The sequence below is a fragment of the Bipolaris sorokiniana genome (assembly GCF_000338995.1).
Source record: "Bipolaris sorokiniana ND90Pr unplaced genomic scaffold COCSAscaffold_17, whole genome shotgun sequence".
Taxonomy (NCBI): domain Eukaryota; kingdom Fungi; phylum Ascomycota; class Dothideomycetes; order Pleosporales; family Pleosporaceae; genus Bipolaris; species Bipolaris sorokiniana.
In genome coordinates, this window is record NW_006911911.1 from 539392 (window position 1) to 556634 (window position 17243).

At 51.4% G+C, this 17243-nt stretch overlaps 8 protein-coding genes across 8 annotated transcripts; 4 read left to right on the top strand and 4 right to left on the bottom strand.

Annotated features, from left to right (window-relative positions):
- Positions 1 to 110: 110 nt before the first annotated feature.
- Positions 111 to 3313, bottom strand: COCSADRAFT_41186 (uncharacterized protein). Its single transcript, XM_007706684.1, has one exon. The coding sequence runs from the start codon at positions 3028 to 3030 to the stop codon at positions 241 to 243; it is 2790 nt and encodes a 929-aa protein (XP_007704874.1). The 5' UTR covers positions 3031 to 3313; the 3' UTR covers positions 111 to 240.
- Positions 3314 to 3764: 451 nt separating this feature from the next.
- On the top strand, positions 3765 to 5039 carry COCSADRAFT_41188 (uncharacterized protein). Its single transcript, XM_007706685.1, has one exon. The coding sequence runs from the start codon at positions 3813 to 3815 to the stop codon at positions 4839 to 4841; it is 1029 nt and encodes a 342-aa protein (XP_007704875.1). The 5' UTR covers positions 3765 to 3812; the 3' UTR covers positions 4842 to 5039.
- Positions 5040 to 5430: 391 nt separating this feature from the next.
- COCSADRAFT_152954 (uncharacterized protein) lies at positions 5431 to 7323 on the top strand. Its single transcript, XM_007706869.1, has 5 exons — positions 5431 to 5558; positions 5612 to 6121; positions 6173 to 6329; positions 6441 to 6773; positions 6833 to 7323. Exons 1-5 carry the CDS (start codon positions 5443 to 5445, stop codon positions 7250 to 7252), a joined length of 1536 nt encoding a protein of 511 aa, XP_007705059.1. The 5' UTR covers positions 5431 to 5442; the 3' UTR covers positions 7253 to 7323.
- A 589-nt stretch (positions 7324 to 7912) lies between these two features.
- On the bottom strand, positions 7913 to 9713 carry COCSADRAFT_152957 (uncharacterized protein). The gene is made up of 2 exons (XM_007706870.1): positions 8806 to 9713; positions 7913 to 8736 (listed from the first exon to the last, which is right to left on the bottom strand). The coding sequence occupies exons 1-2, from the start codon at positions 9245 to 9247 to the stop codon at positions 8192 to 8194; spliced, it is 987 nt and encodes a 328-aa protein (XP_007705060.1). The 5' UTR covers positions 9248 to 9713; the 3' UTR covers positions 7913 to 8191.
- Positions 9714 to 10267: 554 nt separating this feature from the next.
- On the bottom strand, positions 10268 to 12300 carry COCSADRAFT_257424 (uncharacterized protein). The gene is made up of 2 exons (XM_007706871.1): positions 11517 to 12300; positions 10268 to 11464 (listed from the first exon to the last, which is right to left on the bottom strand). Exons 1-2 carry the CDS (start codon positions 11959 to 11961, stop codon positions 10293 to 10295), a joined length of 1617 nt encoding a protein of 538 aa, XP_007705061.1. The 5' UTR covers positions 11962 to 12300; the 3' UTR covers positions 10268 to 10292.
- Positions 12301 to 12990: 690 nt separating this feature from the next.
- Positions 12991 to 13895, bottom strand: COCSADRAFT_257399 (uncharacterized protein). The gene has a single exon (XM_007706872.1). It carries the CDS (start codon positions 13697 to 13699, stop codon positions 13148 to 13150), a length of 552 nt encoding a protein of 183 aa, XP_007705062.1. The 5' UTR covers positions 13700 to 13895; the 3' UTR covers positions 12991 to 13147.
- Positions 13865 to 15440, top strand: COCSADRAFT_152965 (uncharacterized protein). The gene is made up of 2 exons (XM_007706873.1): positions 13865 to 14078; positions 14128 to 15440. The coding sequence occupies exons 1-2, from the start codon at positions 13948 to 13950 to the stop codon at positions 15260 to 15262; spliced, it is 1266 nt and encodes a 421-aa protein (XP_007705063.1). The 5' UTR covers positions 13865 to 13947; the 3' UTR covers positions 15263 to 15440.
- A 121-nt stretch (positions 15441 to 15561) lies between these two features.
- Positions 15562 to 17229, top strand: COCSADRAFT_41193 (uncharacterized protein). Its single transcript, XM_007706686.1, has one exon. The coding sequence runs from the start codon at positions 15868 to 15870 to the stop codon at positions 17092 to 17094; it is 1227 nt and encodes a 408-aa protein (XP_007704876.1). The 5' UTR covers positions 15562 to 15867; the 3' UTR covers positions 17095 to 17229.
- Positions 17230 to 17243: the final 14 nt, after the last annotated feature.

Below are 17243 nucleotides of genomic sequence, written 5' to 3' on the forward strand. Positions count from 1 at the left end.
TGCTACGTTCCCACTATTCGTGCTTAGTCATCATACCTTCATGTAGTTAATGCTCCCCATTTCAAGATATTCACGGAAAGAACAAATGTCAATTGGAATAAGATTTATGAGTTGAGATTCAAAAGTGTCTAGTAAGAATTTTATTGGTGTTGAAACCAGAAAGGTCTATCTCTAGTATAAAAGATGGTATCAAAGGTTAAGCTCAGCGACTCCCGCACCATCCCAACTCCCGTAAAACATTCACTCCACCTCTGTGGTATCATTGCCTGAATCTTGGCCAGTCCTCCTCCTTAGTTCTCGTTCCACAGCTCGCAACATGATTTGAGCATCGTCCAGCGTCAGCTCTTCTCCCCCCCTCATGCTTGCAAGCAAATCCGCAAATTCAGGGTCATCAGGTTCAATTATCTCAACCCTCCTACCCTTAGTCCTCAACTTTGGTGGTGGAAGAGGCATAAAGGCCCTACTAGTGCTGCCAAACTTAGCAATCATCTCTTCGTATTCGCCTTGTGGTGTGCTCTGGCTCGTGACCGCACCTCCAGCGCCAAGACGCCAGACGTCTTCCTTGTCATCAGTTTGGAGGTCATCGTTGTCGATTTTGATAGCAGTCCGTATGACTACACTAAAGTCGCCACCGCCTCCAACGTCGAGATAACCGAGAACACCAGAGTACAGGCCTCTCCTTTCACCCTTTTCCACGCCCTGTAGAATCTCGCATGACCGTTTCTTGGGTGCTCCAGTCATACTTCCTGCAGGGAGACTCTCGACAAAAGCCTCGAAGCCTAGGTAGGGTACGGAGTGCTTGGAAGGCTTCTTGGAGGCAAAGTCCACAGGTTCTTCCCAGTCGTCGGGTGTAGTTGGCTTGTTAGAGCCACCAGGTACTGCGTCAACTACTGAGACTAGTTGCCACAGTGTTTCGTATTCCTCAACCTCCATAAGTTGACTCACGCGGACATTCTCTGAGCCGTAGACGCCGTGCAATTGGTGTCGAGTAAGATCGACAATCATGAGGTTCTCTGCCCGTTCCTTGGATGAAGAAAGAATCTCGTGGGCCATCTCAGCAGTCACGCCAGGCTTCTTCTGTACCGTGCCTTTGATGGGCCGACATTGGGCAGTTTGTGACCTGTCCCAGCTAATATATCTTTCCGGTGATGAACTCAAGACATGGACATTGTGTATCCTCATGTATGCACTAAACGGAGCGGGATTCTGGCTAGCCAGGCGCTTGTACATGTTCCAAGAATGTTCGTTGTCCTCTGAACGCGAAATTCTGCAGGCAGTCGGTTTACGAGCACGAATCTCGTTGCGTGTGGTAAGGCAGAGCTCATAGCTCTGGCCGTCTGCTATAGCCTCTTGACAGATGCGGACTTTTTCCGAGTATTCACTCTCACCGGCTTCGTATTGTCGGCAAGACTCAATGTACTGATCCATCGTACCTTGTGTTTCAAACGGGTCCACTTCTGCCGTAGCACTGGATCCTGGCGTGCTTTCCCGAGATTTCACACCAGCATGGTCGTACAGCTTCTCTATCGTCTCTTCAACCCAATCTTGATCAAAAGCGCCACGAATGCTCTGGACATAAATCTTCTTGACCTGATGATCGAAGACTATGCTTCGAGTGATGTATGCAAAGCAAATGTCTGGATAAGCGGCTTCCTCATGCCCATGGACACCAATAGTCTCCAGACCAGCCTCGTAGGATGCAAAGCCCATTAGACCTCCCCAGAAAGGAGCCCATGTCGACCCTTGTGGTGGTGTAGATGGCTGGAGACTCTTCATGACTTCTCGTACATATGGCCATGGGTCATTCACAGTCCATTCGGTATGCACTTGATCCTTGCCGTCTCTGAGCTCCATTCTGCGGGATCCGGCGTAGTAGTGCAAGCGGAGGGTCTCTTCAGGAATAACAAACCCAACAATGCTATATCTGCCAGTGCCTACGGCCATGGGTACCAGATTTGACTGCAATCCAGATTCAAGAACCAATGCTTCCCCTCGTGTCAACTCGAAAAGTTCACAGACATCGGCAACTGTAAGCCTTCCGCTTCCTGTGGTTGCGCAGTGTACAGTATTAGGGGCTAGGTCTGGTATCGTTTGCCCATCGCCGTGTGCAATCAGCGATGCTAGTTCAAAGGGTGTAATGGTATCGCTGTCGAGATTTGCCGCGAAATTAGCAGTTGAGTATTTGCCCTGTTTCATGGCGCCTTGGAAACCAAGTTCTCGTCGGAAATCCGCAAAGGTCATGGGGGAAGATGGCGTATTTGGCATGAGTGTTTTTTTGGGAACATTACGAAATATCCGCCTGCGGTTCCAAGCCTGGGCATCTTCCCACCAGTTCTGGAAGAGACGTTTTCCTTCATCATTTGTGCAAATTGACTCCGGGTGAAACTGGACGCCCCAGAATGGCTTTTGTATATGCTTGACACCCATGAGCACAGCACCGTTGCGCTCACTATCGAAATCCCATGCCAGCGGCTCGAGTTCAGGGCAAGTTTCAGTGGGTTCCCAGAGTTGAGCGGGGTATCGTACAGCTCGTTTACTTTGGATGGGGTGGTCGAGCTTGACATGAAGGGAGTGGTATTGTGTAGCCAAAAGACGCTCTACGCCTCGGAATATGGACTGGCCTTTGTGCAGGACGGTGGTAATGATGCCATGCTTCGGCTCCTCAAGTCGTTCAATGTCAGCTCCAAAGGCAAGGCACATGGACTGGAACCCCAAACAGATGCCAAAAACAGGAACAAGCTGCTCTTCTTGAAGACTCCAGAGCTCTTTCATCAGACCAACGTCTTTTTCGCATTTCGCCCAGCCGGGCCCGGGCCCAGCAATCACACCATCGAAGCTCTTGAGGTAATCCGTAAAGGCTGAGTGCTGCCCATCGTCTTTTACCTGTGTAAGATTTGGATCATCGATGAAGATCTTGACGACATGCGCGTCGATGTTTTGCTCGACTATCGCGACAATGTTGTTTGAAAACGAATCGTAGGCGTCCAGAAATAAGATTCTAGGGCGTTGAGTCAGAATGGCAGGCGCCATGGCTCTGTACCACGTGTACAGGCGGAACACCACGGGACTTCCGACTGTGACTTGTCTGCCTGATGATCCCCTAGTTATTCCTGATGTCCAGATGTTGGGTTAGAATGTTGCTCGTGGTTTTGTCGTTTCTTTTCAAAAACTCCGACAACTGTCAATAGGGCTGTAGTCGCTGTTCCGCGATAACTCCGGAGAATTGCCGAAGTAGGGCCAAATGATGCCGAAAGGCCCGCCTTTGGAGGCTAGACGCCGAGGATCTTGTTCGACTAGTTAGGCTACGCACTGTAGGCAGAGAGTTGAGAATAGGAAGAGAGAGAAGGAAGGAGTCGGTGAATGATAATGACCCAACGGAACGCCACCAGGTGTGGGTGGAAGATATGCAGGGTCTTTGGCTGCAAAGGGTTAGAGGCTGAGGCATGTGTCGGGAAGGTACGCTTTTCCCTGAAGGGGAAGGTAGCGCATGCCGATTTGCTGTTCCACAGTTACACCCGCACCTGAAACCAGACTGTTGCCACCCTTGAAGAAGTCGGAGATTGGTCACACGACTAATGCCGTGCAGGAGATGCCATGTGTATAGGATGTGTTTTATAGACGACGTTGATGGCTGTTTACGTGTAGTTAGTTTGCTGTGCCTCCTCATTTTTGGTGGGCTGCCGGATACCGGGCCCTTCTTGAGATACGTACCTGAGCGGACAGCACGCTTGGGCCATATCAACACAAAGTTTGTAGCAGTGCCCAACACCTTAACCCGACTCCACCAGGTCAGCGCAATCCCTACCCAAGCAATGTCCTGGTTGAAGCGACAAGCAGGCCCACTGATTGTGCTCGGGTCTTCAGCGCTTGGCGGCGCAGCATATCGTCTCGCCAAACCCGCAGATGCGTCCGATGCCACTTTGAACCCTCACACCTTCACGCCCTATACACTTGTAAGCAAGGAGCCCGTCTCGTCGACCAGCGCCATCTTTACACTGCGCAATAGCAATGGCGTCTCGGATACGGAAAGCATCAAGGAGGTATCGAAGCGCAGCGTTTGGAGCGTGCAGATCAAGCAACCGCAACTACAGATTGCCCGCGCATATACACCATTGCCTCGCACAACCGATAGCACCAAGACGGGCGACGATGACCTGGGAGGTATGAGGTTGCTTATACGCCAGGAGACGGGCGGCGAGGTCTCAACCTACCTGCACCGTCTCCCAGAGCAATCGACCATCGAACTGCGAGGACCCAACACAGAGCTCAAGCTCCCCCGCGACATCATAGAGGTTATATTTCTAGCAGGTGGAACAGGCATAGCACCCGCGATGCAAGTCGCTCAGGCACTAGGACGGCGGACGGGCAGCAAGATGCACATATTGTGGGCAAACCGGAAGCGCGAAGAATGCGTAGGCGGTGTCAGTAACGACAGCGGGCAAGATCAATATGGTCAGGATCGAATAGGGTGGTGGAAGAGTCTGTTTGGATCTCCTGTGCAAGAACCACTCGTGGAACCACCGAGTGCCACAGAGAAGGGTGCCATTGTGACCGAGTTAGACACGCTCAAGAAGCGGAGCGAAGCCGCCACAAAAGGCTTGACAGTCAACTATTACGTTGATGAGGAAAAGACGTTTATTCAACCCGGCGAAGTAGAACAAAAGATAAGGCGTCGGAGAGAGGAAGCCGGGTCGCGACTGATCATTGTTTCAGGCCCAGATGGTTTCATCGAATACTGGGCAGGCAGGAAGCTCTGGGCTAATGGCACCGAAATTCAAGGTCCATTGGGAGGGCAGCTGAGTCGCATGGACCTAGGTGAGTGGAGAGTGGTCAAGTTATAAGAAGCTACGTAAGCCCGTAACAAGACACATTCTTGTTCCGCTATCTTCGCAGATGACTATGCTCGTAGACTGGACTGTTTGACCACCAAATACGGAATATATCCCAAATGTCGATTTATGCACGCTATGCCCCGCGCATACATAGCATCGGCTACTTATTTACCTAAGCTGTCCGACTTAGTTACTAGCCTGGCGTGCTCGGGCGGTGGGTTTACACTACACCCGGCCCGGAGTGGTTAGTGATGTGTGCTTGTGTAACTAGCTACAGGGGCACAGGAATGATTCCGCGCGCTGAATAATTCTACCGGTTGTGACTTCCTCCATTTTCAATCATATCTAGACTTATCTACAACATGACCTCTAGTTCGCATTCTCTCGTCATGAATCTCGGCGCTTTTTAATACTCGGTCTTCTGCTGCGTTATTCGTGTTCTTTTCTCTTTAAACTCTAGATTATACGCCACGCCTGCGACATGGGTACAGATGTTGATGCCGAACTCGGCACTATCCACTCTCAGCCAATCAGCGAAAAGGATCCCAATGCCCGACCAGAGTGCTTCAAATCGCTGTTACAAGAATGTCTGTTCATTGCATCGGTGACGATGGCTGTTGCCATGACGAGTTTCTTGCAAGGTGCTGTCACAATCATGAGTTCGTTTGCGGCGCGAGATCTGGGCATGACCAATGCGGAGCTTTCCTGGATGAATGCTGCTACATCGTGAGAACGACCCGATATGGAATGTAAGGTTACATAACTAACTAGATATACAGACTTACGGCTGGTTCACTACTGCTCTTCTTCGGCAGTATAGCTGATCTCTTTGGACGCAAATCCATGTTTATCGTGTCTATGTTCTTCTTCTCCGTATTCAGCTTGGGAGCTGGCTTCTCTCAAAACGGCATGACGCTCGATGTCCTTTGCGGTGTCCTAGGTATATTCTCTGCCGCGGCTGTGCCTCCTGCACAGGGAATGCTAGGTGTCATCTATGCGAGGCCTAGCCAAAGGAAGAACAGGGCGTTTGGCTGCTTCGGTGCAGGCAATCCCATGGGCTTCATTTTCGGGACGATCCTTGCTGGTGTCTTCACCCAGGTGTTCAATTGGAGAGCTGGTTTCTTCCTATTAGCTATAGTGTATTTTTGTATCAGTATTATTGCTGCGTTTACAGTGCCCGAGGACACGACACCAAAACAGAAGTTCAACGCAGAGACGATGAAAAAGCTAGACCTTCCGGGAACAGCACTTACGATTTTTGGCATTGGCATGTTCTGTGCTGCATTGAGGTATGGTTGGACGTCGAGATCAGTGAGGCTGCAAGCTAACACTCTTCATAGTCTTAGCGGCAATGCGCCACAGGGTTGGAAAACACCCTATGTTCTTGTCCTGTTGATACTAGGAGCCATTTTGATTATTTCATTTGTTGTATGGGAGTTAAATTATCCATACGCGATGATTGATATGAAGATCTGGCGCGATCGAGACTTTTCTCTGGTACGTCGTTCCATGTTGTTATGGGGGTTCTGTGTCGAAATCCAACTGCGCAGCTTCACAACATTGCTTGCCACAGCCTGTCATGATCTCGGTACTAACGACATGCAACAGCTAATGAGTATTCTTGCTCTAGCCACTCTTGGATTCCCCGTCTTGAGTTTCTGGATTGCACTCTATTTCCAGCGGGTGCAGGAATACAGTGCCCTTATGACTGGCGTTCACATGCTTCCCATGGCCATTGTAGGTCTGACTGCAAACGCAGTGGCCGCCCTGATTCAGCACAAAGTATCCAACAAACTCCTTGTTGGTATCGGGTCAACTGCTCTCACCCTTTCTTTTACACTGGCAGCCCTCCAGAGAGACGGAGATTCGTACTGGGCATTTGCTTTCCCAGCGCTCTGCTTGTGTGTTGTTGGCATTGACTTCAACTTCATTGTTGCAAATGTAAGTTTTGTCACTAGAATTCTGCAATTGCCCCATAGTTCTGTCCTAACCATCCGTAGATGTATGTTTTGTCTTCAATGCCACTCGACAAGCAATCCATTGCCGGTTCGCTCTTCCAGACGATATCCCGTCTATGCAACGCTGTTGCTTTTGGAATCGCGACGGCAGTTTTCGATGCTGTACAGAAAAGTCCAGCAAAATCAGGTTACTACGCCGGCAACGCTGCCGAGCCCTACTCTTTCACCTTTTGGTTCGCGGCTGCAGCCGCGTTTCCTGGCATGCTACTTTTCCCCTTTTTGAGGATCGGAACGCAGGGTCACACAGGCGATACTAGACGAGGGACGCAGACTGGCGAGCAGGATGATGAGTCGGAAGGCGGACGGGGTGGAGGCAGTGAGCATGCCGTGATAACCGATGCTACGGCAGGCGGGAAGAGTGTGCATGTTCAGGATACAGAAAAAATAGACCATGGTAGATGATCCGAGTTAAAAAATTTATTCATGCTGCGCAGTTCCAGCACATGGTAACCAAAAAAAAGTTCATTCAATCCAATCGTTCAAACAACCAATTTTCACATCTCCCTAATCAGTCTCATCGGAAATTCCCACATCCCCCTTTCTCATCCACCAAACCCAACCAAAATCAAAATACCAACTATGCAAAATATCACTCAAAAGCTGAAACCACCTCGTATCCTATACCTGCTTCCCCTTTCCCCCTTTTTTTTCCCCCTCCTGCGACGCTTTCCTTCCCCCCAGTCCCCCACGCCCTAAGCCAAGCCAAATCCCCAAATCCGCAACCTAAACCCAGATCGACACTCTAAAATCCTGCGCTTAGCGGCAAAACGCGGGATCTAAGCGTGCACGTATACACCAGTAGATCTGGCCGAAAACTTAGCATGTTTTCCTGTGTTCCCCCCGTGCCGCAGTCCCGCTTAAATTCCCGAACAAATGTACGCCACAGCGACGGAAAACGTGGGGGTCTGGGGGGAATGATGGCTATGGAATTAGGTAGGGAAGCGGAGGGTTTGATGAAGTGTTGTGGACCTGTATTATCCTATTTGTACAATGTATGTATATTTGGGATTTGGGCTTTGATCATAATAAGAGAGTGAAAAAGGAAGAAGCTGAATAAAAAATGCTCCTTTGGATACATATATATATATTCTCCTTGATGCCTTAGTAATAAAAAATAAGGTTAGGTGATACGTGATATACGTTTAACTTTTCTGGCGAAAAGAAAAGAAAAGAAAAGATAGTAACCGCCCTTTATCTAGATAGAATGCTCCAAACCTGAAAAAAGAGGATGTGTGAAGATACCGCGCCCATTCCGGGTCCCTCCTTTCATTCATTCATCCCAAAATAGAGAGAGAAAATACATACAAGGGGAGTATGCTCATGTGTGTGTGTATGGTAGGGTTACGAAGTATCCATACTCTGCACACCATCATCTTCCACCTCTTGTTGCCGTTGGTCCACTTTCAACCTCTCCACCTCGGCCCTCAGCATCTCAATCTCCCGCTCTTGAGCCCTCATCTTCTCGAGGGCCATTTCGATCAACCGCGCTTTATTCACCGTCTTCTTTTCTCCCGCCGCGACACTCGATCGCCTACTCTTATCATCCCCGTCTTCCTTGTCCTCCGCAATACTACTCCCCCCACCTCCACCGTTACCATTACTACAATCCTCCTCCTTCCCCCTCATAACCACAAAACACGTCGTCCCACTCCCAAACGTCACTTCGCCGTCTAACAAAAACTCCGCAAGGTCAACCATGGCGTTCTTCATGCGGTCGCGCCGGGCTTGCTCGGCCGCACGGTGCGTCGCGCGCTTCATCATGACGCCCGAGGCCATTGCGGTGCTAAAATGAAGTCCCATTTCGAGGTGCTGGCCTGAGGAAATGAGTTCATAGTTTGATTTTGAGGCGAGAAGGTCGGCTTGTGGGGTTATTACGCCGCCGGCGCCTAGGACGACATTAGTATCTAGTGATAGTGGTGGGGCGGGGGGCTTAGGGTTTTCTGGGGGGAACACACCATTTCGATCGGCAGAAGATATACTACTGCCTCTCCGCGCAATGGGGACTTTGTTGGGGGGTGGGATGGAGGAGGCGTGTGATATTGAGGATATCGTACTTGCAGTGTCTGCTGCTATGGAGGGGGAGCGCATTGAGGAGACGGTGGGAGAGGTGACGGATTGAGAGGCTATTGAGGGGGTTGGGATGGGTCGTATGGGATGTATGGGTATCTGAACTGGTTGGATCTGCTGTTGGGTTGGCTGTGGTTGCGCCTGTGGTTGGACATTATTGGGTTGGATATGTTGCTGCTGCTGCTGTTGTTGCTGGGCGCTCTCTCGAACTGGACTGTATCTCCTCCTCTTTTTGAAAATCTGTGGCCATGTCCTGCTCAGTGGGCCGCGATGATGACTGCTTTCGTTCCGGTCGGCGACCAGCGGGCCGTTTGGTGGATAGGGCTGCATGCTTTGGTGTCCGATTCTGGGTGACCAAGAACCAGGACTTGAGAGAACAAAACTTGGCGAGGTTTGGTGGATTTGTTACAAATATTCTTTGTTGGCAATAAAATTGATATGATGTCAAATTGCGCCGTATGGGGTCCGGTCACGCACACGGGCCCGATGTGTCAGATTTGGCTGGACCTGGTGCTAGTAGGATATCACTAGGGGGAAGTGTGATGTAGCGGACAACGTGTGTCGCTAGCAACCAGAGCAATGTCAAGGACAGAACAGAAAACACAGGGTGAGGCCACGGGACTGGGGAGAGGGAGATGGTGTGATTAGCTGAAGTTGGGCATGTATGGCAGCGGTGCAGGCGGGTAAGAGTGAGATTATGCGTGCGAAGCGGACCGGCTTTGGCCTCATCCATGGGGCGAGGAGGCGTAGTTGAACGCGGGATCTGGAACGAGTTCCGCACCCATGCTTGCGCGTGTCCTCCGTTAAAAAGCAACGGGCGTATGCAGTGAGCATGGCAGCGAGTGAAGCTTTGGCTTGGCGGATGGCCAGAGACGGGCGTGCTGCTGCTCACCCGGGGGTGCGAGGCACATGCAGGCCAGCCAACCACACGCCGCCGCGAGAGCACATGGCCGCCAAGTCGACGACACATGGCGGAGAGGCCCCCTGCTGCAAGCCCAGCGCGCCGAGTCTTTAGCTGCCACGACTATGGCCCTTGGAGTGACATTTGCCCTCTCTGCTACCCTCCCAATTCACCCTCCGTTGCGATGGGGCTAGCCGCATGCTTCCGTGCTGGGACTTTGCGGGGTTACCTTCTTCATTCGGGGCTGCCCTCTGGCTCCACACCGAGCCCCCATATCACTAAGCCATCAATCGGCGCTCAGCACCATCGCACGTGTGCTTCCCCCCATGCTGACCTGCCGGTGGAGACTCTTATCTACCGTCTTTTCAATGAAACCAGCTACTGCTTTTTATATCGTACTGTCGCTCAAGTCGCCACAAAATAAAACTGTATCGATATTTGCTGCAAAATACGCCAAATGATGCCATCCCAAATCTATGTCGAGCTGTTCATCCTGCTAACCAATTCGTGGCTATCATGCCTCTCCTTCCTGTTGCCCCGAGCTCCAGGGATGTACTCCAGATCCTCCTCGCCATCGTCCTCGTCGTCCTCGTCCTCGATATCCATGTCCAGTGCTTCCTCACTGAGCAACTTGGGATTTAAAGAGAACGCTCCCTTGGGAACAAAGGTGCTCACCATAACTAACACCGATATGATGGTGAACTGCACGCCCGCCACGTTCAAGATGGCCCCGTGAATCTCATCGTTGTCTCGGTCCGAGATGCGGTCGATGTATGTTCCGAGGCACGCAGATGCAATGGCGTACATGACAATGTACGTGCTGTAGAGAAATGCCATGACGGCCCCCAGTGCCGATACGTTCTGCGATTTGGACTCGATTCGAGCAAGCGATGCCTGGATATATGCCGCCAGAGACACATCACCTGCCGCCCATCCGAAGCTGATGGGCAGGAAGGTCGCTGCCACAATCCACGCCTGTGCCACGTCGTTTCGCGGAGGACGCCAGTAGGGCAGATACCACACAATCAACAGACCAAGTGCGTCTAGTCGCAGCCATGGTATCGGCGTCTGCACCAAGTTTGTGAACATGAAGACAAACAGCGCCCCCAATAGCTCACCAAAGTTCGATCCTCCCACCATGATTTGTGACCAGGCCGAGTTTCCAAAGTACCGCCGCGCAACTGCAGGCGCAATGGCATTCTCCAGGTATCGATGGGCGTAAAGTGCAATTGCATATCCAGGCAGCAGCCAGATAAACTTGCGATGTGTGAAGATGAGTTTGGCACCCGTTCCCACAGACTCGAAAAAGAGGTAGAAACCACTAATGACAGCCTTGACATAGCTAGGATCGCCCTCAGTCACAGAAGCTCGGACTTCCCTTGGCATGCTCTCCTCGTGGATAAAGTACCAGAGAATCGATGCAGTAGCGAAGAAGATGGGCGTGATGACAAAGCTAAAGTTGTTCCCGAGGCGGGGGATGAGGGCAAGTGCCGTGCAAAAAGCACCTGCCGTTCCACTCGTCTCGTAGAAGATGTGCACCAACGAGTCCATTCGGCGGAGCTTCTGAATGTTACCACCCACGAGATCTCGAGGTATAACGCGTCGGATCAGTTCAACCATACCGTAGACTATGCCACAGACGCAATCTAATACTCATCAGCACATGTTGCGTAGTACCTCGGATAGGGCCATTCTTACAGATGGGTATCATCGTGTCCGTATCGTAGTCGCCGTAGTAGCTGAAGTCATCTTTGGGCCATCCGCGTGGCATAAATTTACCACCAGTTGCAGCATCGAGTATCAACAAGAGACTGCTCATGAACCCAAACACGAGCACTGCGCAAGCTAGCACGTTCTTGGTCGGATACCGCTTGATCAGAGGTGCAATCAGGATGGATCCTATGCACTGAAATGCCTGGTTCAGCCCTGTCAAAACACCGACGCGTTGAAATGTGATGGAAATGTGCGTCGTCTTCTCCAGTTCGTCGTATCGATTCGTGGCGAGTGCGATGACTGATCCGTTGAACGCCTCGAGCCCAAACTTGTACATCATAATGCCAGCAATGTAAATGGCAATGTTGCGGCGCTCTAGAGGCGTGTAAATGTTCCATGTTTCTCGGATAACAGCAATGGGTTGGACCATGTCGACGATCAAAGCACACAAGCGTGCGGCAGCAGTGCTACAGAGAGCAAAAGCGAATCCGCAAATGCGGAGAGACCTTGTTTATACGTCCAGAATGCCGGAACGCTGGTGTTGACAAAAACAGCCAATGAAATCAATAGAAACCTGCATGTGGAGTTACCGGTTCGCTACAGGCATGCGTGAGTAGTTACGGATCACAGCAGCCGAATCTGTGACGAGGAGGCATCTCAAGAACCCACGAATTCACGCTCTTGGGAGACGGCGGAGCGCTGCTCTTCAAGGCCAAGTGGTACCATGGCAGCGCCCTAGTCCTAATGAGGCTCGGCATTCTCGTTACATACTGACCAGTCAGACCCCCCACGTGGCTGACATGCCATGTCTGGGCAGACCAGGGGATTCGCCTCAGCCGTAAGAATGGTCGCGACAGTCGTAATGCACGCGAGCAAAAACTCCTTCATAACTTCTTGTCATGCCAAGGGGCTCGATACTGTAATCTGAGCAGCATTGCTAACTCTTTACTGACAAAAAAAACTGCAGATGGTGGAAAGTGTCGGTGAATTGAGGCGTTCAATGCCGAATTCAAGGTTGACATGATTTGCCCTTTTCTATCAATACGGTCGAATACTAACAACTGGTAACTTGGGCCAGACCTTAAGACTCGCCAAGTCAGCCTTTCAATTAATCCTTGGGCTTTGCGCGACGTTGTGGCAATGCCAGACGGGAACAGTCTGAGTGAATTGGCGTGGTCTCGAATGTTCCTGCATTAGGCTTGTGGATCCTTCGACCCTTGACAGTCGAGTAAATTGTAAGACGGCATGCTTTTCCTGATTCAGATTGTGACGGATGAGATTGTGGCTGTATGAGACACCGCATGTAGCAGATGGAGCTACAGAGATGCTCAATATTCAGACTGCGCAGATGATAAGCGAATAAAGTAGAGATGCTATGATCCTCCTGGCAGCCTCCTGTCTTCAGCTAGTCGAATGACCAGACTGTGAACTAGTTGATAGGCTGGCCTGCTAGTGTCTAGAGCCTTTACATAAAAGATGGATACTGCATCCTTAAGGATCCGGCTGGGCTTCGTATTAAAGTATGTAGTAGTATATGGATGCGGATAGGTAGCGCGTCGTGGCCATCGTAGGGTATCAGCGCGCTCATGAGCGCAGAGTGAGTGCAAAGCAGGGCACTATTCCGAATCGTCTTCCTTGTATCGCCTGGCCTCTTTGGCCTTTTCAAGTTTCTCCTCATCTTCAGCTTCTCTCTTGGCAAGGCTCTCGCGCATTCTTTCCTCCTGCTTCCTCCAGTGGCTGCCCTCCTCGTAGTCTTCGCTGATGCCCAGCGCCTTGCGCAGCCTCTCGCTCTCTTCCATCTTCGCCTTTGCCAGGTCGTGGACCTGATGTGATTTGAGTCGCTTTGCATTCGGCCCCAAGTCTTTGCCATCCTTGCGTTCCTGGTCTAGTTTGCGACGCAACGCTTCGCACTGGTCATCGATTTCATCTTCGTCAACACCATCATCTTCGAGCTTGTCTCGCAGCTCAAGAACCTTGACTTCGATTTCGCGCTTCGCTTCGTGCTCGAGGATCTCTGCGTCTGGCTGTCTTGGGCGGTGCTTGGCTTGGTCCCAGTCTTTTGGATAGGGCTGAATCTTGTCGCGTGGTCTGAGGAGCGACCGGTTTTTCTGCACGTAACCCGAGGTGCCGCTACCTCTTGGGGTGGTGAGACCTACATTGTCGGCCATGGTCTGAAATCTGATGGTGTGTGAGGTGGAGGTACTGTGTTGGTCAGAATGATGGCCAAAGACAGCCACTGTTTGCGGCGAGCTCGGAGGTGAGGAAAGGCCCGAGCTTGCCTAGTGACGGAATGGCAGTTGCCCCACCAAAACTTTCCCTTGACTACGAAGACTCACCCAGCAATGGAGTCATTACTCTGCCTGGCACCTGTTTGCCATCATTTCGGACGCTACTTCGCCCCTACACTTGATTCAATATGAGCACACAAGATCCTACGAGTAAAAATGTCTCCGCTGGACCGATGGAAATGGGATATATCGAGTTACCCTTCCCCCCAGTCACCAAACAGCACATCTTGAACTGCTCGTACCATAGTTGGCACCCAAAGTCAGTCATACCCCATGATTCGGCACGTTCTTTGTTCTAACTCCAATAGATATCGTGCCGTAACACCCAAAGCACGCCTCATCCCCCTTCCATCCGCCTTTCTCGAATACCTCCGCTCAGACGGCATTGTCCTGCCTCCCGAAGAGCGCGACGACCCCTCGTGGTCAGACAACGATAGTGGCATCTTCTCAGGCGCTGATAATAACGACGATGATGCTGAGGAGAGCATAGACCCTAGTGCAGAGTGGCGCGACACCCACGAGGCCATCGAGCGCACCATCGAGGAGCTGGGCGGCAAAGTCGCTCCCAAGCTTAATTGGAGTGCACCAAAGGATGCAACATGGATAGCAGCAACCAACAGCATGGAATGCCGGACACCAAACGACATATACCTACTCCTCAAAAGTAGCGACTTTGTCACCCACGATCTTGCACATGCCTTTGACGACACAGCCGATCAGTCCACAACACCAGATCCGGCGATCCCATATCATCTCGTGCTGCGAAAGTGGATCACGCTCAACCCCAGCGTCGAGTTCCGATGCTTTGTGCGCAACAGACGGCTGATTGCCCTATGCCAGCGCGACTTGAACCACTTTGACTTTCTGTTCAACATGCAGGATAAGCTACGAGACCTGATCCAGGACTTCTTCGACGCTAAACTGCGCGCTACGTTCCCAGATCCAAACTTTACTTTTGATGTATACGTACCGCCGCCCCATGACAAGGTTTGGGTCGTCGACTTCAATCCCTGGGCTGTACGGACAGATCCATTGGTTTTTTCGTGGATGGAATTGCTCACCATGGACGTGCCAGAGGTAGCACCAGCCGAGGAGACGACTGTGCGTCTGAAGATAGCCCAGCCAGAAGCCAAGAGCGAATCTGTTCCAGTCGCCAATGATGCGTTGGAGGAGGAGGAGGAGGAGGAGGAGGACGACGACGACGACGTCTCACAAGACGATGACATTGAGGAAGTATGGCAGCCAGAGTTCCGACTGGTACGGAGAGACGATCCAGAGGCCTATGGTTTCACGACTCCACAGTATAGCGCTCACAAGTTGCCCAAGGATGTAGTGGACGCGAGCAGGGGAGGCGAAGGCCAACTGAGAGAGTTTGCTATGCAGTGGGAGCAGGCCCAGAAGTTGGTTGAGCAACAAAGGGCGGAAGATAGTGAGGGCGATTAGATTTGTGTGTGTAGTGGGTCGTGTTGCGGCTATGGACACGGCCCACAAGTAAACATCACTTGAGCAGAACAACACATGGGCCGACAGATGGCTTTGACTTTTGCTTTTGTCTAACAAAAAGTCATCTTCTCTAACAGCTTGGCGCCTGTAAACACCAGCTAGTAATGTATGATTGGATATTTTGAACATGTGCCTGGGAGGGTGACCCGCCTTGTCGCGTGAGGCTGCCGGCCCGCCACCGTGACTCGCCCGCGCAGGCCACCTGCTTGTTTCACCGCCGGCATCCCCACACGTCCCATTCGACACGAGTCGATCGTCCCTCCAGAAGCCGCATTGCCCAGGACAACGTCAACTTTGATGCCGACTTTTGGGTACACTTTTCATCGCACGTGCTTTAAGATGAATGGTCCTCTGCTCCTATAGATTTGACACGCTGTTCCGACGGTACACTACGTCTAGCATTGCATAGCTGGCTACGCCTACGTACTTGCACCCACCACATCGCTACCATATTCCACTTGAACCCTGACATCGTCTACACCACAATAATACAATATACCATTTACAAATCACGCAGCTGGATTGAGCTTCTCTGCCTACACACTATGGAAACGCCAGACAGCACTTACAGTGGCTTCTTGTCCTTGTCCACTGAGATACGATGCCAGATCTACGATTACTTGCTTGCTGAATCATACGCCATTACCATCAGCGCCGGATACACGACTTCTGATGGTATTCCGGTACAAGATTGCGCTCGCAAGACCGAGATTCCAGGTTTGCCACTTCATCTCGCGCCAATAGCACGACGCGGCCATGTCGCATCCCTCCTCTCCGTCGTGATGCCTCCAACGATCGCCCTCGAAGATGGACAGACGGACGATGTTGAGAGCGAGAATCTGGGGCTCTCGGCACCATTGGCACTGTCATTGACTTCTCGTCTGGTCAAGGACGAGCTGAGAGATTGCATACGGAGGCGAAAGCATATGTTGGATGCGCGAGCTGTGTACGATGACGATGGTGTTCTTCAGGACGACGAAGAGAATGTCGAAGGCATATCACTCCATGTGTCATACCCATACGGAGTTCTGGTCTTGAAGAGTCAGTATCCGTACTTGCTAAAGCAAGCGCGGAGAGTCTACGTCTCTGGCTATTACACGCCTCTTCTCGAAGAAGAGCCAACTGTCCCAGATCCTAGCGACAGCGAGCATTTGACACCATCAAACAGCCTTGCGGCACCTTCTTTCAATACTCCAGCGTCGGGCCCTTCGACGAGCTTTGTAGTTGCACCTAGCAATTCCTCAAGACGGCCTCCCCGCCACGGCGCAAATAGAAGCCCCTCTCGTCCACGCCTCCGCATGGGCGCGCCACTCTCACGCCAATCATGCCACGCCTCACACATCACCACAGCTTTTCCTGCATTTTCCAAATCTACCGCAACACACGCTCCAGCTGCCCTCGCACATCTCGTATCTACCATAATGCCCAAAACCCTTGGGTCTCTTACAAAATTCACAGCGCGTATCCTCTTCCCGGGGGAGAACACATATGGTAGCGTTTGGGGTGACGACAACAGCCCCGTCACTCACATCCTGCGCAGCATCTGTGGCGGCAAGATTGATATGAAAGTGTTGAGGTGTAATTTGGGCACGGGGCTTAAGTTGACGGCAAGGCCAAAACCATGGAGTCGCATCGTGAGTACGAGCTGGGTCAATTGGAAGAAGGGAGATTTCATGGTAGAAGGTAGCCCCAATGCTGCAAGAAGGGCAAGTGGGTCACTAAGTGTGAGTGATTTGGATCAGTTTTTGAGAGGCGTTCAATGCGGTGCGTGATGAGAATTCTTTGGCATCGAATCCATCAACTCGCTTTGTTTATGACTTGTACTATACATTATAACGTACGGCTATGGCCGCGCTTAACCCGGAAACTAGTGATCTACTGAGCAATCTACAAGCGACTTTTCTTTGGTACGAGAGAAGAC

Bases quoted from the DNA above. Each gene is read 5' to 3' on its own strand.
- COCSADRAFT_41186 (XM_007706684.1), bottom strand. From the start codon at position 3,030: ATGGCGCCTGCCATTCTGACTCAACGCCCTAGAATCTTATTTCTGGAC.
- COCSADRAFT_41188 (XM_007706685.1), top strand. From the start codon at position 3,813: ATGTCCTGGTTGAAGCGACAAGCAGGCCCACTGATTGTGCTCGGGTCT.
- COCSADRAFT_152954 (XM_007706869.1), top strand. From the start codon at position 5,443: ATGGCTGTTGCCATGACGAGTTTCTTGCAAGGTGCTGTCACAATCATG. The intron at 6,122-6,172 runs GTATGGTTGGAC...CACTCTTCATAG, and splicing joins ATGTTCTGTGCTGCATTGAG to TCTTAGCGGCAATGCGCCAC. The intron at 6,330-6,440 runs GTACGTCGTTCC...GACATGCAACAG, and splicing joins GCGATCGAGACTTTTCTCTG to CTAATGAGTATTCTTGCTCT.
- COCSADRAFT_152957 (XM_007706870.1), bottom strand. From the start codon at position 9,247: ATGCAGCCCTATCCACCAAACGGCCCGCTGGTCGCCGACCGGAACGAA. The intron at 8,737-8,805 runs GTGTGTTCCCCC...ATGTCGTCCTAG, and splicing joins ATCTTCTGCCGATCGAAATG to GCGCCGGCGGCGTAATAACC.
- COCSADRAFT_257424 (XM_007706871.1), bottom strand. From the start codon at position 11,961: ATGGTCCAACCCATTGCTGTTATCCGAGAAACATGGAACATTTACACG. The intron at 11,465-11,516 runs GTAAGAATGGCC...GATGAGTATTAG, and splicing joins GGACACGATGATACCCATCT to ATTGCGTCTGTGGCATAGTC.
- COCSADRAFT_257399 (XM_007706872.1), bottom strand. From the start codon at position 13,699: ATGGCCGACAATGTAGGTCTCACCACCCCAAGAGGTAGCGGCACCTCG.
- COCSADRAFT_152965 (XM_007706873.1), top strand. From the start codon at position 13,948: ATGAGCACACAAGATCCTACGAGTAAAAATGTCTCCGCTGGACCGATG. The intron at 14,079-14,127 runs GTCAGTCATACC...TAACTCCAATAG, and splicing joins TACCATAGTTGGCACCCAAA to ATATCGTGCCGTAACACCCA.
- COCSADRAFT_41193 (XM_007706686.1), top strand. From the start codon at position 15,868: ATGGAAACGCCAGACAGCACTTACAGTGGCTTCTTGTCCTTGTCCACT.